We start from the raw sequence: 24317 nt of genomic DNA on the forward strand, positions 1-24317 counted from the left end.
CCACATTTCACCCACTCTACCACTCCACAATTAATTTCCTTTACATTCAATGCCAAAACAAATCTTGCATGCAACCTCTCATTAATTTCTTCATTCCACGATACTCTAAAAACGACTCACTTCCACAGCCTGGATTCTTGACCTCTGACTCATCCCAAGTTCATGTTTTTGCTGCACATGTTAGGGTCAAGAGAACTAAGTTGCCCCTTAATCCTTTCTTCACTTCCATACTCATGTCTCTACCCTTCATTTTTCTATGACAGGAACCAATGACTCTTCTACCTTGCACTACTCTCTCCCTCATCTTTCCTTCCATATTGCCAAATGTAACCAAGATAGCTCCTAAAAACTTAAATTCAATCATTTCTTTCAGTCTTTCTCCCCCATGTCTACAACACAGTTTAGTACACTTTCTTCTCTCACCCTTTGTACTTTTACTGTTTCCTTGCAAACACCATTACTTTACCTTTACTCTCTTGTACCTTCAATCAACTATACTTACACACATCATAAAACGCACTTGCAACCTTCTGCAATTCCTCATCACTCCAAGCAAACAACACAGTATCATCCATAAACAGGCTTGTCACTAATCATCATATCTCACCAACACACTCCATCTCTACACTTTTCCTTAGTTTTGCTTTCATCTCTTTTATTTATCACTCCATCCATACATATGGTAAAAAAGCCACTGTGATATCACACAGCCCTGTTTCACACCCACAAGTACATCATAACTTTTGCAGCTTATTCTTATAGAAAACCCCAGACAATACAAATGGAACCTTCAAATGATGTGCACAGATCACAATTCTTTGTAAACAAACTAGAGGTTGTAAATCCAATTCTTTGCAAAAATGAAAAGCGAATTTTGTCTGGCCTAAAATATCCATGTAGTTTTTAGTTTTTCAAACTGAACAGAAACAGAGAAGTCCAGTATAATGAAAAAGAAACTACTAGTCTGACTTTAGGAATAAACCCAAACATAGTAATGATTTATTTTCAATAGAAGATTTTAGCCCAATCTTTTAATTATACTCAGAATAAACCTGGAATTCATTTCAAGACCATATAATGAAACTCGATATAGGAAAGTCTGCTCTCAAAAGTCTTGATGAGGCAAATATTAACATGCCCCCTTGAATCTAATAAAACAAAGCATCTTTGAGGAAGGAAGTTCTCCGAGTTTGAAAAAAAAAGGATGATCTATAACTTAGCAGCAGTATCTCAAGGAAATATGAAAAGCAATTAGATAACACAATTACTTTTATGAAGCGTACATCATCCAAAAAAGAGAGAAGAGGTTCAACGCCTCATAGTATAATCATATTACAAGGCCTTAATCATTTTAGCAAAGGGTTTCACTCTTAGCTAGGCCATACCACATAGATTCTCCTGTCAACTAAATGTGTCTTCCAAGAACATCACTACAAGCATCTCTGAAATAAACAGTTAAAGTAAAAGATGTGAGTAATGAGGAATTTTGTTTATTCTCTTTCCCTTTTCTGTATATGTACGAGCCACAAGGGAAAGGCAACACTTTTGCAGTGATATCAATCATTTTGCAAAAAAATGTTAGAAAACCAGCTGATAAATATCTGTCCCTGGTGTTCCCAACATTCAGCTAACTCTTGAGCCTTTCAATTTACATACACTCTTCTATGATGTTTCTGTTTAAATTTTGGTGAGATGGAATCTAAAAGAAAACTCTGACAAACAAGGAAGTTATAGGGAAAATACCACTCATATGCACCACTTGTGAGTAAGTCACTGTATGCAACCACTTGAAAATTGAAGGCTGAATAATCATCTAAGCATATGACTGAATACTTTTCAGCACAAATGTCAAAAGAATGAAGTGCCCATGGTCCTGAAAAGGAGTTTAATAAAGATCTTTCTTTTGTGCAGGTTGTAGATGGTTTGTTGACACACACGTCTGTGTACTGAAAAATCACTGATTGCTTTTTTAAAGAATGTGGGAATGTGAGAGTAGGGCATTAATTTAAAAATATTTCAGCAGTTTAACCAACTGGATCTTTCCAGCAAGAAAGAGGCTGCTGGAGATTCTGGCACTATCACTCAAAATATACAGCATTAAGGAAAGAAGAAATAATTTAAACTATGTGAGACTAATTTCTGTGACATGAAGGGTGCTAGCTAAATAAACTGGACTACAATCCCAATAAACTTTAGTTTGCCATTTCATATTGAACTAGCTACTTCAGAAGGTTTATCAACTAGCAGCTCAGGAAGACTTGATGCCATAGTTGGGATAAGTAACTCTAACCTTAGGTCTGATTTCAGGGTTCCTTACTAAATGAGACCAGGTGGTCAGTTTTTATTTCAGAGCAGCTACACTTCCTCTGTGACCAAGCTTCGACTAGTTATGGTTGTTCAGCTATAAATTCTGACTAATCTGAGAAGCTGAAGTCTACATACCTCAAACTTATCATGTTATGGGTAATGGGTTTTCATTTCTGAGGGACTCATCTTTGAGCTTAGATAGAGTGAGGTGAGAGCACTACTTCTCAAAGCCTTAGCCCAGGACTTATAATAGATGTAAAATTACATGAAAAGAATCTTCCACACAATCTAGTACATTAGCTCTAACAGTGCTAGCAACCATAGATTAGTATATAAAACTTTCAACACATAATGTAAATAAAGCTCCATTATATGCTGCACAGTCACAGTACAAAGTCAGCCAACAAATGGCATTTCCCTGCTTCTTGCTTTTACCACCTTCCAAGCAACAGAAAGCATTTGTCTACGAACACCAAGCTAAAGGAAGAGTGGGAAGGTTATCAATTGCTCAATTTGACCTGTATGAGCTAAAGAAAGAAAACTGTCCCAACACAAAAACAAATTTTCTGGGCATAACAGTAAGATAAGTGGTATCAATGCTTTTAATCATGATGGTAAACTGCCTTTAAACTGGTGATGGTCACTCTATTATACCCCAGCTAAATTCTCTTAGACAAGAGGATAATCAAACTTGTGGGCAAGTCCCAAAAATACTCCATCAATAGATACAACAGTATCAAGCATCACAAAAAATTTTTCAAATTTCTGTACACAAAAATTCAGTTTTTCTACTCAACATGTGATACTTAGCTTTTCTGCATGAAAACAAGATGTTGGCAACTCCCCCAAACATAATCAATCAACAGATACAACAAAATTAAACATTAAGGATTTCTCCCAGAAAAAAACAATCCATTAAACTCAAGAACATGAAAAACCTTACTTTTCAGCCAAAAATTTGATACTTATGAACCTTTAACATGATCAAGAAAAGTCCCAAACTAAAACATATTGGCAAACCAGTCTATTAAAGCTTCTGAATCAGTATGAGCTAACACTAACCACTATGATATACAATGAAGCCTACTTCCTAGTACAGGGTGGTCTATGATGCATGAATATCTATGGCACCTGTAATTGGGACCTTTATCCATTTATGGGCCGTAACTATTCATGTGATCTGGATAAGGGACCTGCATTCGTTCATGGCCTATAATTCACAACTAAATCATCACTGACTTTGCTGAGCACACAAAAAGCATAATAGTGTCTCACAGATTAAGGGTAATATCTCTTACAATTCTGCTAAGAAAATAATCAAACCCATTCTTAGATTTCAGTCCTCTTAAATATGACAAAAGCAGAAATGCACGTCTGCCTGATTGAGAACAAGATCACCATGTGTTTGCCAAAGGATAAATCTAAGAGTGCTGACTGAGAATACCTACAGGGTTTGCCTTAACTTGAGCATTTCAGTGCTGAAATCATGAGTCTTAATATAAAGTTTCTTTTCTAAGAACTGTGAAACCATATTTCATATACATGGATAAAGCATTTGGTGCTTTTAACTTCTATCAAGTCAGGTGTATCCTGTCCAAAGGAAAATGGCCAGAATGGTACAAACTTGAGAGTCAGAGGATGCACTTAAAATGGGTGTGGTACCATTCAACTGAATACTTTAAGGTAAACAAAAAGTAAAAAAACATCCATATACCAAGATGCCTAAACAAACTTTCTTAAAATATTCTATGACAACTAGATCTTCAAAAATTTACAAGAATAGCTTAAAAAAATGCCTCTATTTAATGAGTCATGTCAGAATAGCCTAAAAGTTTACAGGACAACACATAAACACATGTGGCCTGTGCCTATGACAGAAGAGCTGAAAAAAAATACATATTTCCACTAGCTGGTAAGACATAAAACACTGAACTCATTATTTCCAACATATCTGCTGGTATTTCTTTCTTGGGGTACTAAACAAAGCTATTGTCTGGGTTGTGCTGTCTCAGACTGGGACAGGGTACCAGCCATAACTTTTGACTGTAAAGCCAAGATGGTATGCTCACTCACTTTCTTCATAATGCAAATGTCATCCACAGACTGTTGACCAATGGGCTACTCCATGCCTGCTAAAGAACTAGGCCCCAATGAGGTTTCACTATAAATAAAAAGCACACTCAAAGACAGATCTGAGTCTCTAAAAGAAAACTTCTGAACTGTAGTAAAGAAGAAAAGCAATAAGGTATAAACAGCTGATGAGCAAGACAATACCAAAACATATCTCCTGATTTCATTCTGTAAAAATCTGAGGCTATAAATCACTTGAACTTTATAGCCTGCATGTGTAAGTGCTTCAGATTTGAACATGCTAGCCTGGTTAAAGGCCAGCATTGAAGACAGATGGGCAAATGACATGTGTTGGCAGACTAGACAATATGTTGCATGTCAATGGCAAACTGCAAGGTCAATGCACTTGAATGCAGAAAAAAAAAATCCCCTCAACTCTTCATCTAAATTAGTCCTGGACTGGGGCTCAAAGCATATGGGTCCTCAACTCACTGTCAGGCTCAGAACTGGAACCCTCTTTGTTAAAACTGATTTCACAACAAGAAAAGGCATAATTATATACAAGAAGGATGTTCTATTCTATAATATCAATCTAAATATATAATATAAACCAAAAGATAGTAAATAAAGTGGTCTTACAAAGTTTCTCTGGCAATGAATAACACATTACTTATCTACAAGCACTTTTTACAATTTATGTACACAAACATATTAGTCGTAAGAGTACAAACATTTTTACAAGAAAGTATCATTACATATAAAACATACCACTAAATCACATAACCAAAGTTTAGGTTAAAATAACAAGCATAAAAGTTTGCACTAACCAATTCTGAAGTCAATGTATCCTTCTCCACCAGATATTACCAGCATACTCTTTGGCTTTCTCTCCGGTTCGCTATCCTCGTGTTCCTTGTCCGTGATGGCTCGTACTGAGGACACACTTGGTGCAGCTGTAAGGGCATTATACCCGCCTGAGCCTGTGAGTGTGCATCTGACATTAATGACCAAAAGCAAACAGGGCAAGCACATGCGACCAAGGCTTCCATTTTTCGGGGCTTCAGGGAGGGAAAAATCATAATACACTAAACAGATGATTTTTAGAACATTAACTCACAACTACAGCTTTTTCTGTCAGTGCCAGGGTGTATGAACACAGCATGTGAGAAAACAACAACAAAATTGCAAACAAAGATCTTAAATAACCAAGCTTTAGTACATAACACCAAAGGACGATTTTATGCAAAGTGATTAAAAGCTAATTTTAGAGAAATGAAGAGCTATCATTTAATGGAATAAAACTGTGATGATTAAAACAAAAAATCACTGAGCTATAAACAGTATAGCCACAAGTATCTGACTTCTTGTTAACCTTACACATCATTTCTATAACTAGATGATTGCACCATAAGACACATACCACATGACAACCACGTCCATCCTGTAATCAATTTTGTAACAGGAAGTAAAAGTTGGTACTTTACCCAATAAAAGTATAAATGTCATATATCTACAACTGATTACTCATATAAGAATAGTTCACAAAAGTACAAAGGATTGGCATAACAAAGAATCAAATACAAAAACTGTTAGATAGGCTACTAAAATTACTTTATATGATTGCAACCATTTATACGCAAGGAATTTTATATCGCCTACTAAAACTAAATATTAAGCTGATGATTCTGAAAGGTTAGCTGATGATTCTGATAGGTTAACACTGCACAAAAAGTCAACTGAACAAAACTAGCCTGACATTTCAGAAAAATTGGTAACAACTCAAAATTGCCAAATGCCTATGTAACAGAATGGCACTACACATTGTAAAAACTTAAAAATGCATACCGAAACAGCCTGATATGGAAAACTACTGGTATGACAGCCTATTTCAAAAGGAGCAGTTATGAATTATGATACAGAAAACGCAATGAAAATATCTGTTGTTTTTACTGTGTTCTAGTAAAATGCAATGGTAAAGAGATGTGTCATAATCATGTAATGCTGAACAGCTGACCTATATATACATGACTGCTAACATGATTTCTTCTCTGACAATTTCTATAAAGGTCCTTTCCCATTTAATTTAGCTCAGAGATTTTCTGGTGCCTTAGATTTTCATTACCTTAAATGCAATAACAAAGCAGTGGTGTGGATATTTGAGGTTATACTGTACACTACTGCAGTTATACAATTTCAAAATCTAGACTTTTGTAAGTCCAATCCATAATCATGCATGTTTCTAGCAGGTGTGATAAAAAGTTAAATATTTCTCAAGCAGATTTAAAGCTTTATGGATTGGAATAAAAAATAATAGAGGACTGGGATATGACCGAAAACACTGGAACATGAAATTATGCTACAAAGCAGATATAAAACAGGGTGAGTGAAAACACATATGTAAGATGCTTTCAACTAGTCAGAATGCAATTATCCAAAAAGTAGTCCATTTACTGACAGGCCCTCCAAACACTTCCCACTTATTAACAAATTCTTGATAAGTACTAAGGTCCTTGGAGCACTGAGGAATATGTGGAAAGAGAGGTCACTGTCTGAGAGGGCAAAGATGGGCATGTTTGAAGGTACAGTAGTCCCAAATGTGCTGTATGGATGTAAGGCATGAGAATGAGAATGTTCAAAAGATATGGGGTGAACTTGTTGGAAATGAAACATTAGAGGACATCATGTGGTGTCTAAGGGCTAATCTGAGGGTTAATTGAGTATAAAATGACGAATAAGTGAGAGGTCTTGTAATATGAGTCAGATTCAGACAACTGAAGATGGGTGGTGATATGGATTGGACATATGGGGAGAATGAGATAGGAGAGGTCAACAGAGAGGATATAGGTATCAGAAGTGGAGGGTACAAGATTGAATTGGAGATAGAAAGAATAGACAAAATAAGGGTGTGAGTGTCTGCATTCCATCTTCTGCTTAGCACACACTTCAAAGGAACCTACGAGCAATGCTTTCCTAAATGCCTTCCATTCCTTTCCCACTTCCCTAGTTTTGTTAACTCTCACCTTCTGCCATTTTTCACCCAATCCCTTACGGTATCTCCACAAACAAGCCTCTTTTCCAGACTCATTCATTATCACATCCCTCTTCCTATCCAAGTCATGTCCTCTTCTCCGAAAGCCACTGCAGACTCTCATCTCATCTAACAAGTGATCAGACATACCTCCAGTATGTCAAACTGTATCTTCTACGCACACTCATCAATTAGGATATGAACTAATGCTTTTTGTTGATTCCTAGACCCATTTTGGTTCCTAACAGCCCCTAACCTCAACTCACCCATGTAATCCAAAGTATGTCTTTTTTAAACCAGATATTCCCTATCACTAGTCCATTTTCAGCACTTTTATATACATGTTCATTTATCTTATTTATTTACTTGATCACCATTTCTCGTGTCAGTGAGGTAGTGCCAAGAAACAGACAAAGAATGGCCCATCCACCCATATTCACACTCACACACACACACATTACATATTTATTTTATTTATTATTTTGCTTTGTCACTGTCTCCCGCGTTAGTGAGGTAGTGCAAGGAAACAGACGAAAGAATGGCCCACCCCACCCACATACACATGTATATACATACACGCCCACACACGCATATATACATACCTATACATCTCAACGTATACATATATATACACACAGAGATATACACATATATACACATGTACATAATTCATACTGTCTGCCTTTATTCATTCCCATCGCCACCACGCCACACATTAAATAACCCCCTCCCCCATCATGTGAGCACGGTATCGCTAGGAAAAAAAACAAAGGCCACATTCGTTCACACTCAGTCTCTAGCTGTCATGTAATAATGCACCAAAACCACAGCTCCCTTTCCACATCCAGGCCCCACAGAACATGCACATATACATATATACACATATCAACATATACATATATACACATGTGCATATTCATACTTGCTTGCCTTCAATACATTCCCAGAACCATCCCGCCCCACAGGAAACAGCATCACTGCCCAAAAAAACATACAAAAAAGGCCACATTCATTCACACTCAGTCTCTAGCTGTCATGTGTAATGTACCGAAACCACACCTCCCTATCCACATCCAGGCCCCACAGGAGGCTCCAGTCACAGACAAACCTGCTCTTAATCTTCATACCTCCTAGTTAACTGCCATTTCTTCCATTCTTGCATTCAGATCACAAAATTTGATACCACAAATCAAAATTGCCAAGGCAATCACACAGCCCATTCATACTCTCTTCCTCACTCACTCTCACTGCCTGGTGCATGGGCACTAATAAAACAGCCACCTCTCATAATCCACTTTCATTCTCACACAGATCAGTGTGTTTCAGCTTGTTTCTTTACTCTCTTAAACATATTCCTATAACTCCTTCAGCAAAAATGTCACCCCTCCTTTGCTCTAACCCTCACAATAACTCCAGACTTTTCCCCTGGAACATTCCCAAATCATTCTTTCCCCTTCCTCTTGAGCTTAGTTTTATTCAGAGCCAGAACATCCAAGTTCTCCACATGCACTATTTCTCTCTTCCTTCTTGTCCTGATTACATCCATCCACATATAAACACCCCATCCTGAGCCTTAAGGGAGGATGGACACTCCTCACTTTGCCACTTCTGCTCTGCTGTTCAGGGGAGAGATTCGGGGAAAGGAAGAGCCATGCCTGGGATTGGGGTCAGGGAAGGGGAAGAGCTGTGAAATGGGTGGGGATTGGGGGAGAGAAGGGCCATGCAGGGAGTGGAGGATTGGGGAAGGGAGGTACAGGTGAAGAAGAGGGCCATGCAGGGAGTGGAGGATTGGGGAGGGAGGTACAGGGTCTGAGGGGAGGAGGTTTATGTAGCAGTGGAGGTCATGTATTAAAGGAATGTATGTGTAGACCATGTGTGGCCAAAAAATGACAAGCTTTGAAGCCAAAAGTGATCGAAGCTTCACTTCTAAATTCAAGGCAGCTGTGGGCCACTTCAAAAAGGTAGTAATAATTACAATGGAAGTTTTTAATTTAAAGCATCAAATATGAAAATAATGTCAAAATGACTTCCTTAGCATCTCACACACTGGGAAAATCTTCTGCCTTTTTAATTTGTAAATATCAGTGATAATTATCTTAAATTGCCTTCTCTCCAAGGTATGGATTAACTCACTGGTACCACACTGAAGAAAATATGGATATGAGTCAAAAGATCATTACTAATGTATTGCTACTAGTTGAAAACATACAGGTAAGCCAAATATCAAGTAATAAGTAATGTACACTTATAGCAGTTTGGGGGATTTAATTGCAAAAAACTATACCAACATCATGTGGCTGTTTTGGTGCAAGAAGTTAAAACATTAAGCTATGCCCAGACTGAACCAGACATCCAATATTAAGCTGATCTCTCTGATGGAGAGGTGGCTGTTTGTATCAGCAACTGGATGGCATATAATTCAATCTTGGTTTCAGTTCCCTATGCCATACTACCTCATTATATTTGAAGAAAAAGATGTACACAACAAGACCCAAGCATTAATTATGAATAAAATTGCTCTAAAGAAAAAAACCATGAGAAAAAGGAGTACTACTGTTCTAGAGTGATCTTACCCTACAGCAGGGCACTGAGAAATATATTTCAAATCTGCAGAGTCAAAACATCACTGTATTTCAAACATGTCAACATATAACTCTTCATACTTCTCAATCCTTTGGTATTACTTGGAATGACATTTACAACCTAGAGCAGTGTTTCTCCAATTGTAGGTAACAGGCCCCCAGGGGATCACAAAGAGCTTTCCAGAGGGTTCATGCAATTCCTGCAATGAACTGACAAGGACATTTTTGCTGTAGAGTAAGACTACAGCCTAAATGGACATGAGAGAGGAAATAAAAATGGCCCAGACTTCAGAGTTTTTTAACCCTATAGTAGGTATCCACAAGCAAAACTTAAATCCCCATGCCTCTGTCTATATACATCTGACAAGAAAACAGAGGGACAAAGTGAATAAAGACCTTGTGGCTGCTGAGTAAATCTGGCAGAGAAACACTAATCTACAGGTTTGTGTTTAGAACCTGATGCAAAACAGAGAGGATGTTCATGACTAAAGTATGATCAATATCAGTAACTCTCATCCTTATGCCTAAGACTCAGTTAATCATCCTTAGCTGGAACACTAATACCTACATTTCTATATCACATAAGCTTATTCATACAAGAGAGCATTTGAATAAAGACTATTATTCCCATTTACAAATGAATTTTATGAATCTCAAATATGAGTAAAGTATACTGAAGGATAATTGGATAAATATTTTCAGAAAACTTAAAAAAAGGACATATTATTCTTTTCTTCTTTCATACTTGATCATCATTTCCCGCATTTGTGAGGTAGCACATTTGTTACACCTCAATTCTTCATTATTCTGTTATGGGACTCAATGACTCTGCCCTGTACTGCTCTCCTTTTATCACTCCTTCCATATCACTGAACATACCTAAAATAGCTCCCAAATACTTAAATTCTGTCACCTCTTCAAGTTATTCTCCCCTTAAATCTAAACAGTTTAGTACATTTTCTTCTTTCATTCTATAGGACTTTGCAAAATCTATACTTTCACTCTTTTTCCTTTCAAACATGATTATTTTACCTTTACTTGCATTTACCTTCAACTGCCTACACATCATAAAACACACAACCTTTTGCAACCCCTCTTCACTCTAAGCAAACAACATAGTAACATCTGTAAACATGCTTGTCACTAGCCACTCTATCTCTGCACCCCATTTCCCTAGTTCTACTTTCTCTATCACTCTATTCATACATATGTTAAAAAGCCTTATACCCACACATATACTGACACCATTCAAATTTGCATCTACTCTTACACATACATTCAAAACTCTATAGAAGGCTTTCACACCATCCATGAGATGTCCCTCTACCCCATATATCTTTAACACACCCCATAAAGCATTCCATTTGACTTTGTCATATATTTACTCCAGATCCTTCTGCTAATTACTTTTCCAGACATTTCCACAACAATAATCTGATCCACACATCTACCTTTCTTAAAACCCCCTCACTCCTCAATCACTCTGCACTCAGTCAACTCCAACACTCTGTTAATCAACAATCTTTGCACACTTTCCCTGATAAACTTAACAGACTTATTCTGCTTTAATTGCAACATACACCTGAGCACCTTTTCCTTTAAATAAAGGAACTATAAATAGCTTTCACACAATTCTCAGGCACAACCTTCTGTTTCCTTGCTAAATTACATATCAAACATTTACTCTATCACAATTTCTTCTCCAAGCTTCAACAGTTCAGACATAATCCCATGCACTTCAAGAGCCTTTCCTACCTTCGCCCTCATCACTGCCCTTTTCATCTCTCTTCTTGCTGTAGGCCTCTAAACTTGTATCCTTTTTCTTCCATCCTCCATACAAAACAAATGCTCCCTCACTTTCTCCCTCAGTCATCATCTCTTAAAAAACTCTTCCCATCTTTCTTTCACTTTCTCCTTTTGATTCAGCAACTCCCCTTCCTTACTTCTCACATTCTAAGATTTTCACTCTTACATCCAACTCTTTCCTTTTTAACCTTCTTCTGATACAATTCTTTATTTTCCTTAAACTTTTCATTTAATCATTCCAAATCACCATACATTCTTTCTTTGCTTTCCTCTATCAGCTTAACATTGTTTAAACATCTTATATTTTTCTTCTTCTTTTGCTGAACTTGCACTGGTACAATCCTTTCAAGCAATCTACCATAAGCCTTTTCTTTTTCACAACATTTCTAATCTCATCTATTCATAATGTGTTTCCCTTTATATTGTAATATTTCATGATCTACTGTAAAGCAATAACAGTCTTTCTCTAAACATCTTATACATCTTGTTCACACATGGGTATATCCCTATATATAATGCAGTTCCAGCAAAACTTTCAGCCACCCTCCTTTCAAACTTCTTGCACTCTTTCTGAAGCATCTTCTCGCTTGCCAACAATTTTGCCTCACCATTCTTCGTTCTACCATACCTCCACTTCTCCCTGATCCTCACCTACACAAGAACTGCAAAATGATCAGAGTTTCCAATGAATCCTCTCACAATATCCTACATCCAGCACAACCTTTTTGTTCTTTCATTCATTCCCTCTGAGTAATCAAATTCTTTCACTCTTCTCTTCCATCACATCCTTGTGCTGAAAAAATGTGTTAGCAAGGAACAAATCCCTCTCAGCACAGGAATCCACAAGATAATCTACATTCTCATTTACTGCAGGTGCTCCCCATTTACCAACTAACTTGCCAATTTCATCACATCCCATATTTGCATTCATATCACCCATTACAACCACCTTCATCTCCTTAAAACCATTTAGATAGGTATTTAAATTTCTCCAGAAATTCTTTACTTCATCCTTGTCTCACACAGCTTTCATATTCACAGAAGCTTATACACATACCCATGCATATGTCACAATTCCAATTTTCCCTTTTACCCACAATATTCCTGATCTATTCCACCAATGCTCTGTAGCATCCTCCCATACTCTCAGTGATAGCACAATTGCACATTCTTTTTTAAATGCCAACACAAGCATAGTAATAATATCAAACAAACAATGAATGCTGATTAATCTTTTACATCCAAGCTCTTCAAGATAAGATAACTTTTTGAAATGCTCCCTAGTATTTAAAGCTCAGTATCACAATCAACAAAGTTCACAGGTGCAATGCTCTGCTTTGATGACTTCCAAACCACTGTAAAGTACAATATCACTCTTTGATGCATCAGGAAAATTATGAACACAAATGTCAATCTAACTTATACACCTCTTTGCACAATGAGAAAGAAAATACAATATACATACCTGGTACAGCCACAAAGAATTTGACAGCATCCCTATGCCCATGGAAGGAGAGTTGAGCTTGGGCCATGGAACAGTATGGGGCAAAGGAACCAGGCATCACTTGGTCTTTATTGTCGGCATATACTCTAATTACTCCCCCTGGCATCCTACTGGACCCTCCACTTCCTCCACTTATCCCTCCACTATTTCCAGTTCCTCTGGATATTCCTCCAGAAGTACCACTCTCACTAGCACTACTTCCACTAGTTACTACAGGTCGAGGGTTGGCATCTGTGAAAGAAGTGCATGTCTAATTAGTTTTTCAGAGATAAGTAAGGTTTCTTACACAAATATGTGTGGAAAGGCTCCTGAAGTTAAAAGGACCTTGGAATATGACTTATTTCTACACTTAGGTGTAGGGTAGCTGCAAAGCAATTCACCACAGGCATAGTAAGGTTGTGTTAAGTCATTTGGAAACTAAATGACCAAATTAGAGAAAGATTACATCATTCTCAAAAGTCTCGCTTCTAGAATCAGCAAGTGAGATTCCAAATTTGGCCCAAAACTAACCGGTCAAAAATCATGCTCACAATGAAAAAATGTAATATCCACAGTCCCCTACAATGGCACCTCCTTTATAATCATATTTTACCCTCAAGAGACTCTAGCCATACCTAAACAGGTTACTGGTATTCGAGCTATATTTGTATGACTGCCTCTTCCCATCCTCCTTTAAAGTGAAAGGTATGCTCTACTGGTATGAAGAGATACCTTAAGTAGCAAACAACTGTAACTTAAAAAGGAAAAAATCCTAGTATCACTTACCCATAAAACTCATCTGCTCACAAATTAGTTTTACAATTGTTATTATGAAAAAAAAATTAGATTGTAAGTACAACTTATGAAGCAAATAATGGAGAAAATAAAAAAAAATAACAAAAACAGAAGTTGCAACTGCATCTAACAACAAATGTCATGGTGCTCCAAGTGAATTACTTAGTAAGCTGTGGCAAACCCTGGTGGCTTTTAACTGACAACCAGGTGCTCAGCACTCTCCAGGATAATGTTATTCTGGGTAAACACAAAAACCAATGATTGACAGGAGAAGAAATGGTAAATACAAGGTTGACTATTTTCATGAAGATATATGGTGTGAATGATAGATGACAGAAATTTATGGATGTTATGTAGCTACAAACAGTAAAGTGTGTGCAAGCCAAGAAATAGTTATGGATAAACAAAGAAAAGCTTGGGGGAATGAGAAGGAGACAAAAATTCCAAGAGCCACTGAGAAAAAAACATCCTAGCTGATGATGAAACATGGAAATTACTGTGATCTAACAACAGCAACTTATGGAATTCTCCATAATAATGCAATTATGTGGATGGATACAGCAAGGAGGTATAATACTGACTCAAAGGCCTAAATGGTGGAATCTATCAATTATTCTTTGTATTAAACTTGACTGCTGCTTCCCACATCTGCGAAGTAGTGCCAGGAAACAGATGAAGAATGGCCCATCCACTCACATACATATATATATACTTATACATGTATACAACTAAAAATAAATGACATCTGAAATATCATCAGAAATATAAAATTATAATAGAAGAATTTTTATGCACCACCATTATACCATTCATACATCAAAATTTATATTATATACTAGTTATTCAAAGATGATAAGGAATACTTTCCAAACAATGGAACTTATTTTCAATGCTGAGAATTCTGAGTCTGCCATAAAATCTTCACTGCAATACAAAAACTTCTGTGAAGTGAAAAAATAATCTAAATAGACTCTACAAATTTATCAACAGCAATCTCTGTCTGTCTGTACCAATTGTACTGAGTGAGAATGAACATGTAAGCTGAGCAGGGCTACTAACTACAGTGATTAACAAAAGGAAGGGAGGGAGGAATGTCATTTGATGTACTTACTTTCAGACAATGGAACAGAAATGATGACTCCATTCCCTGTCCCAATCCACAGCCGATTAGAAGAGATGAGAAGGGCAGTTATTCTGACAAAGGAGAAGCCCAACTTGCCCGTCCCTGGAACAGTGACTGTGGTTAAATGTTTTCTGAAGATCAATTAAGACATTCAAAATAAGCTAAAACTTTAAGAGCACTAATAAGATACATAAGCAATCTTCCCTGGCTTCTAGCTTAAGAAAACCAAAGCAAATGAAAACAAAAGTTATAGAGCACAGGTGGTATATCTGAAAATAATATTCTCACTATAAAATACAAGTAGTATATCCGAAAACAATATTTTCACTTTATTTTCCAATTTTTTCATCCAATGTATCCATATTATCCTTCATTTCTTCTGCTGTTGAGTGGTTTGTGTAGACCGCCATTCATGCACCATATCTCTGAGTTTACCCAAAGATTTCTTCATCAAAACACTGCTCAGGTAAAAGCATTCTCTCATTCTGTCCTATCATACCTCTGGTTGCCCTTTGTTTTTCAACTAGTTTTCTTCACTGAAAACACACCACTGCATTAATCAGTATGTATAAACTTTGATATAAAAAAAAAAGATACTCCAAAACAGTCTTTGTACACTTAAGTCTACCAACTATATCTTTTTTTATTATTGTGACCAAAATGGCACAGGCAAAACATGCCTCATTCAGGGCCATATCAGGTAAGAGGTGATCAATAAAAGCTATTCAGGTATTTGTAGACCTGACTTTTAAAGGTTCAAAGGTTATAGGGAGAGAATCTAAGAATTTAAGAGTTTTGCTTTTTGAGAAGAGATATAATAATGGTCAATACTTGTCAGGCTAGTTTCCACACACAAACACACACACACACATATATATATATGTGTGTGTGAAGGTGAAATCGCACTCAGTAGGAGTTCATATAATCTTACTTAACATGTAATTTTTCTAGACATGTGGCACAGCATGTTCATGGAGACAACCCACCTCATCAAGTGCCGATAATCAATGATTATTTAAATCCCACTTGGCTCCTGGCTTTGTTCCTTTTCTGGGGAAGTAATACTGGAGGGGAGATCACTTATGGAAGCAATCACAGACTGGGGAGGAAGCAACGAACAGTAGAGCAGAGAAGCAGAAACATCAGTGCTATGAATGTTTGAGAGCAAAGACATGCCATATCCTTTCATATGCTTTTGAGATGTTCTAACAAAAGTTTCATCAAATTCCCTTAGAGAAGAGGACTAGAGGAGAGTCAAAGAAGAGAGAGCATCTCCAGCAGACCTTGTGCCATGAAAGCTGTACTGGTGATTAGAAAGAAAGAAATGGAATTCTAAGTGTCTGAGAAAGTGCATGTTAAGGAAACTTCCAAAGACTTTAAGACAATAGAAATGAGAGTTGGTTTAGAATGATCTTTCTTGGGGATGGTCTGCATCAAGGAATGCTTCCAAGAAAAAGGAAAAATCTGAGATTCTATGCAATTCTATTATTTGCCCGCTGAGATTATCCTCTTTATTGCTCTCCAAATGCTGAAATCTGGTGACTGGGTAAGGGGAAGGGGGTGTGGGGGACTGGAAATTGAGTCAGCTGCTGTTTGTATATTACATGGCTCTGGTGGCAGATTTAAAGCTGCAAATACTGGTGTCCAAGTCTGAATGGTTTTGTGAGAAGAGGAAATTGAAAGTCACACAAATAAAATCAACAGCTGGTGTGAGAATGTGTACTACAAAGCTGTGTCATCTTGTGATAAGCAAAGCAAAAGAATACTTATCTTGTTCACACAAATTTCATCTTTCATTCTAGTGGCAAGCAAGTCTTGTGAATCAAAGAAATTCTATGAAAAGGTAAACTTTTTTCAGTTATAGTGAATTATGAACACTACTTTAGGGATGAAAAGTGAATTATGCTATGAATGCTAATAGACAAGAGAAGGATATATGCACAAGCATAGAAGAACTTATCTAACACTGGGTACAGAGAAAGTCAATTTGCTTTGACTTTGCTGTCTCCTAAAATTATAAATCTAACTCTTCTAAATCACAAGAGGAGGAATTTATCAAATTAGAAAGATTTCTAAAACTATGATACAGTATGACATACGCACTAAGGAAAAAAAAGTTAAAGATTATCATGAACATTAGATGAGAACCACCTACACTTGACTATGATATTTCTGCACACATAAAACATTCCCATAAAACTCCAGCCAAAACCAACTACATAAACTATATTCTCAAGTCTACATCCATTAATAGGCAGTTAACCACATGTAGATGTCTATAGTCTGAAAATATATCAAAAATTCATTTTCACGGAAAAACAGAATATTCATTGTAATCCTCGTGGAATTACAACAACAGTGTTTATCCCAAGCCAACATAATCTTATTCATCATGCCTGGAATTTATGCGATCTAACACAGAGGTCATAAAGACAGAACAGATCAACAGCTGGCTGAGAAATACAATCTAGCTATGATACTAAATGTTGACATGCAATTGATACCCTCCAACATCTATGAACCCACTCTGTGCTTTAATGTTTGCAGAAGCAAATCAAATCATGTCGCCACCAGTCCAGTAATATCTCTTCACTTACCTTTCACTTGACTTTTCTGGAATCCCGAGAAAAATCTGGGCAACCCTTGGAACAATTCCTCAAGACTGATACACATGCAAGGTTGACCCACAGTGTTTTAAATTAAACACTCAGTTCTGATAGTTTTATCCATCTCACTGGTTATACAGAGAGTGAGGCAGTGGCATTTGAGGTTGGGCTGGCTCACAATAGTGCTTGCATGCTATTTTTACTAGTGCACAGTAAACTTTCTGGTGGGGGGGGTCCCTTTTAGATATCAATTTTCTGTTGGAATACATTTGTAAAAAGAAATGAAAATAAAGTATGTTGCACATGCAAGGTTCCTGGTCTGATAAATGATGATGGCCAATGGAAAAAAGATTAAATTGGGCATATGAATTACCAAAAATATTTACATTATCCAGGCAATCCTAAACTAATATATAATGCTGAAGTTCTTTATGTCTTTCTCGGTTAGAAGACTTATAATGAAACAAAGGTAAATTTTTTCTCATTAATCTAAAACAATTACAACAAGCACCCTTGAGTGTTCTTGTAGGGCAAATTTAGATAATTCCACAGTTAGAATAAAGTCTGCAGCCAAAATTAGCTCTTAGTATAGCAACAACTGTTAAAGTTACAAACAAACAGAAACTATAACAGGACATGAACAAGCCACAGCTCATGTAATCTCACAAGCAGCAAGTCTACCAAGGTCCTAGTGTGTGCTGTGGTGTTTTGTTCTTTGTCTCCAGGATGAATGAAAAGATGGAACAAGAGACTGAAAACAGGTCATTAAGATGAAAAAGCCTAAGCTCAGTGCAGCAAAATAAATCTTTCCAATTTACACAACATGGTCATTCTGAAATAGTCATGTTAATTCATGTTGCGCCATAATATAGCAATAAGTCAAAAACTTAAAAAAGACTGAAGTAAAAAGCTGAGCAAAACATACATAGCTCTCAAAATAACTTGCTATAATGCAGCATTGGGTACCTGGAAATTAAACTTGTGAAAGCAAAATATTTCTTGTTATCAAAATACCCTCAAAAACATCAACATGTGATCTACACTACCTCTTCTGACTTTCAACTCATTGTTTTTGTAAATGCAAAACTCAGCTTTTTTTATACTTAGTTGCTTCTCCCAAGAAGTAGTACCAGGAACAAATAACCAACATCTTCAACTGCACATCCACCCTCTAGCTGTTATGAAGAGTGCACTAATACTAGAGCATATTATCCAAAGCCAAGCCACACACTGACCACTTCACATGACCTGGATCAGGCCAGTAACAGCACAAAGACCCCCCATATATCACATCTTAAATGTTCAGTTCTAGTCCCTAAAACCTCCTTCACCCCATTCCTTCATTTCCTTCTTGGTCTCACTCTCCATCTTCCTCCCTCCATTTCTAACAATTTGGATCCTTCAAGTCCATATTTCTTTGCTCATACTCTCCATATGTCCAAACTATATCAGAATACCCTGGTCAACTATCTCAGCCAATCCCCTTTCCTTCACTTTCATCCTAAACATGTTCAACCCACCTCATGCCAAACACTGTCCTCAACCATTTAATTTTCAATACATCCACTCCTGTTCCTTTCCTCAGCAATCAAGTCCCCAAACAGATCCATAAAACACTAATGAGACAACTTTCAGGTACACCCATCTTTGCCCTCACCTTCCAAACACTCTTCAAAGCACCCAAGAAATTAGACCCCTTTCTCAGTCTATGATTCACTGCAGCCCCTTAATACCATCTGCTGCCATATCCACTGCTGGGTACCTAAAGCACTAACTTCCACCAGGTCCTTCCCATCCAAACTTAAATCATCCTGTCTCAACACCATGCTGCATCTCATTTCCTAACCTCTGTTTAAATTCACTTTGAGCTTTTCTCCTTTCACAACTAAAACTCTGTCACCAGCTTCTAAAGTATCTTTCTAGAGTCTGCCACCAGAACCATATCATCACCTCCTTTTACCCTACCATCCCTTTCCCCAACACAAGTGGATTCAACAACCACAGTGTAATCCCACAACCTTGACAGAGACCTACCTTTAGCAATTACTCATCCTCCACCCTTCCTATTCATACATGCCTTACTCTCATGGTGAAAACTATGCACTGCATTTGATAACTTTCCATTCATCTCATATATTTGAAGCACCTTCCACATCGCCTTTCTTTCAACTTTATTGCATGCTTTCACTAGATTCATAAATAAGACAAACTGTCAAGTAACATATATATTGCAGCTGTTACAAGACATTCATAAATATCCCAGACATACTGTCCTGTCATATGAACCTGAATAAATATACTGCACTGATTATACTGTACTTCATTTCATTGATGTATAAAGTACTGCAATTTACAAATGTATATGAAAAAGAAAGAAATAAACCATAATGCCAAGACACTGAAACACTTGAGGCGCTGAGGCTACTGAACAAAGGAAGGCTACATAAGCCCAACAACAGAGTATTCTCCTCTGACAAAAGTAAGCTAGTCTCATCTGCCTATCTGTGTGTATTTTCAAATTCTTTGGTTTTGTTGTGGACTAACATAACTCAGAGTGTAGAAGTGTAATATATGCAAAAGGCAAAACATACATAAAATCTAATACAGGAAAACATACAACGATTCAAGACATTTCATATCTAGGAGTCAAACAAAAAAAGTATGAGTAAATGAAGAGCTTTCATCCTATTAAAGACTTTCTTAGGAAGAAAGAAAGGGGGATGGGGTAATGTTGTAATGAAAAACGATGTCTTGCACAAGTAAAGCATTATTATGATTAACATATATTGCAAGGTAACCTGCAAATATTCTAAATCAATGCACAGTCACCACCACTTCCAAACAGGTTTAATACAACTTTCAAAACCAGCAAAAGTAACTGCACAGTGGATTCTAATTTGAGACTGAATCAAAAAAATCCAATACCAAATTCATATGCACTGCAAAATTATCCTGGCTGTTTCCTAACCACTGATAATGAGAATATATTGCAATTCTTAACATGCATAACTTGATGGAAGGGCACATCCCTTACATTACAGCACCCTCTCCAACTTTTAGACCAAACTGAAAAAAGGAGAGGGATTCACCAATAATGTAAAACAACATAGCTAAATTGATTACAAAGGAAAACCCACACCCAGAACATTTTAAATATGTCACTAAAGCACATCTTTGCTACAAGCAAAAAGCAGAAAAAATGCTTACGGTTTCTTACAAGGAATCAAAAGTATAGTGCCATAGACCACAGAAAACCTAATTTAGTTAAGAGGTTGGACAAAGTTTACCAGTAAAAGAGAGATAAAGAATGAACACCACTTAAATAAGAAGTCTAGGACAAATTAGTCATAATCTTTCTCAATTCTATATTCAAAAGACATGCTGTGCTCCATTTACATAATAGCCCAATTATCTTTATACGAATGAACACGGAATTTTTGAATGGCACATTACTGATGGAGAGAGCCATCAGTTAATTTGAGGGAAAGTACCAACTTTGAGTGTTTTATCAGTATTATATAATCTGTAAATTCAATGTTACTAAACTATGCACATTCATATTTCTCAATTTTTTTTCATCTTTCGGTCCTTCTTAAGACAGTGTCTGTTTGCTCTTCACTCACTCACTTCTTTATGTCTACTCAGTTTTTCATGCTGAATTCTACTGGAGTCAATCCCACTTCCATTAACATTTCTGATAAAAATGGTTTGGGTCTCTAGTTCTTTTGCTACAACCATGAGGGTCTTGATCCATTCAACCATTTAGTTTATTCTGTTCTTCTTATCATTCTGTTTCTATCATTCTTGTATTCTCAAATCTTCTGTTCTCCAAGTTCTATTTCTTTATTTTACTTACTCACTTCAGTTTCATGTCTCCAACAAATATCTTTCTTTGACTTGTAATTCTCTCAAATAAAAAATTCATATTCCTCCCTAGTATTCCTAACATGAGCAAAAATCTACATTTATGAAGCCATTTACAATATTTTTAATTTGCTTTTACTTATCTATATCTCTGTTGCCCCTTCCCTTTGAGAAAACCTTCAAAGGGGTGGCCATGGCAAAAGTCTCCATAACTGCTTTACTTTCTACTTTTTTGGAGTAGGACAATGTCTCGAAATTTCTGTAATTATACCAGTGTTCAGGTGTGTTATATTACACAGGAAATATGTACTGGCAACAACTTCAGGCAGAGATAAGATGAATGAGACTTTAGCGAATGAGTTTTTTTTATCATGCCTGATAAGTCAAGCCAAGCCAAGCCTCCATGAATAGCATCAGAACAAGAATGGGTGAAACATAGACTGGATGATGTGTTCTTACAGGAAGGGAGGAATACATCTCCATTCCCAGAATCAATACTGCTTTACACTAAGTGTAATTATAAGTATTGCCTTATGAGAAGCCATGAGCTTTTCAAAGAAAAAATACAACTTTCATAAAATAATTCTGTATTCGCTACTAAAGTGCCACAGACAGCGAGATGTGGGGGCATTCAGAGAAGGAAATGCAGTGAGTAAAAAGGTGGCTACAAGAGAATGATCATGCCCTAATCGGAGATGAAACTGCAAATGATCACAGGTTAAATGGAAAGTGTCCCCATTGAGACACTCATTATCATAGCCTGCATTATCATTAGGATAGCTGATGATTTCCTACAGATTGTAATGAATAGAAAACATACAAACTCCACCCCCCCCCCAAAAAAAAAAGCATCTTTGTGGTGTAAAAAAACAATTACCAAAGTAAAGGGACATTGAAGTCTTGTGGCAAACAATTAAATTTTAAAATTTTATTGAGTTGGGTTATCTGTTAGTGAAAAGGTAAAACAGAAAACATTAATAAGGAAGCAAAAAATTTTGAGACAGTGACATCAAAGGCATGACATTCAAAGTCCAAGAGGCATGCAACAAGCATGTTGGTGTCGGGATAAACATCAATTATTATTTTTGAAGAGCAATGAAAATGTCAAATCATCTTCAAGTACTTGAATAAAGAGATAATCAGACAAATGTCTGTAGCATCTGGTACACCCAGATTTGAGCATGCATCACCAGTTTAACAACTCCACTCCAGAAAACATATAGATATGCTAATGAAGGTCCTATAATGGGTAAGTAAGATTGTTTGAAAGAAGGGAACTGAGTTGGACTTGTAATATGCTTCATCAATTTCATCAACTGAGGCAGAAGTAAACTACAGTGTGTATCAAAAAACTATGCAATACATAAGTAAGAAACTATTAGACAAAATACTTGCGGTAAAAGAGCAGTAGATAAATGGAAAATCCAGTGAAGCAATAGCATATGCAGAGCATTAACATGCTCAAAGCTGTATGATTATAAAGAAATGGTTACATATTCTGATAACAACAGGAGTGAAACGTCACTTTCAACAAGACTATATCACCATCAGTAGATGGAAAGGAGTAAAGTGTTGTTGAGGACCTAACCACTTAAAAGAAGACCACCTTACCCTGCTTCTGTGTTAAATGTAACCTTCAAGCTGTAGGAGTACTACAAAAAGGGGTGCTGGGCATGTATAATTATCTAATCATAAAGAAAAGTCTAGAGATTGGGACCTACAGGTATCCAATTCCTCTCACACACAAAAAGGCACACAAATGGGAGGGTTGTTAGAGATACAAAAATAAGTGGAGGGAACAGTAATTCGAAACTAAGGAGATGAAGACTTGGCAAACAATGAAGCTCTTTCAAAAAGCAAAGAAAGGCGACTGATGGATTATGATTCATGTAAGGTAAATGGACCATCTGCAATGACAGTGTGCAAAACACTTAACAGGCCACCTGAAAAGTTTATCAAAAATTGTAAGAAAGGTGTAGAGACAGGGGAGTTGCACTCTACTCCTGAAAAATAAAATCAATATACAAATAGATGATCACTTGCAAAGGAGAAACTACCAAAGCAGGATACAACAAAAATTCTAAGAATAGGGGTCATAAATATTGATTCTTTGAGACTTTTGTGACACAAGGAAATCTATTTCTGACAAAAGACTTGGATAGGTGGTTTGTGTGTTCCTTGACTGCTAAAGACTTTTGATACCATTCCACACTAGTGATTCTCAGAGAAACAGGATTTTCAGGCAGGCTTTTAGGGTAAACTTATTTGGTGGACAGAAAATTATCTTCATGATAATGAATAAAGAAAGGATCCCAACAAAGCCACATCTAAGTAGGCTAGGATAACAAGTGTCATACCACTGCAGACAGTATACAAAAGCTTAAAAAGCTGTGTGTTGGTAAAGAAAATTCAAACGATGGGGCCTCATGAGTGTATAATTCCCTCCCTCTACTGTAGAGACAGGTAATTAAAAGTAGAACTTAATGTTGAGACAGCTTTGATGAACTAAGCAATGTCCACAAAATCCTAAAATGTCCAACAGTACTCATGGAGATTGTGGAGCTTGAAAAATATCCAATCCCTTTTAATCAGTAAATGGTCTTATCACCACAATTATTCTAAATTTCTAAGACACACTATAGTACCAGATGAT

The 24317-nt window shown here is 36.7% G+C and overlaps 1 protein-coding gene across 50 annotated transcripts in view; it reads right to left on the reverse strand.

The window, feature by feature from the left end:
* Positions 1 to 24317, reverse strand: part of syd (JNK-interacting protein syd) — a 232877-nt gene that overhangs the window by 12660 nt on the left and 195900 nt on the right. For 32 of the 50 annotated variants that reach the window (XM_071689053.1, XM_071689020.1, XM_071689013.1 and 29 more), the window contains 3 exons: positions 15183 to 15308; positions 13259 to 13528; positions 5205 to 5357 (listed from right to left, as the gene is read on the reverse strand). In XM_071689053.1, coding sequence (XP_071545154.1) covers positions 5205 to 5357; positions 13259 to 13528; positions 15183 to 15308 — 549 coding nt within the window. Of the gene's footprint in view, positions 1 to 5199; positions 5358 to 13258; positions 13529 to 15182; positions 15309 to 24317 lie in introns of those variants that run through there. The other 18 variants (XM_071689050.1, XM_071689052.1, XM_071689016.1 and 15 more) reach the window with 3 other exon arrangements.

Source organism: Panulirus ornatus, chromosome 46 (assembly GCF_036320965.1).
Source record: "Panulirus ornatus isolate Po-2019 chromosome 46, ASM3632096v1, whole genome shotgun sequence".
Classification (NCBI taxonomy): Eukaryota; Metazoa; Arthropoda; class Malacostraca; order Decapoda; family Palinuridae; genus Panulirus; species Panulirus ornatus.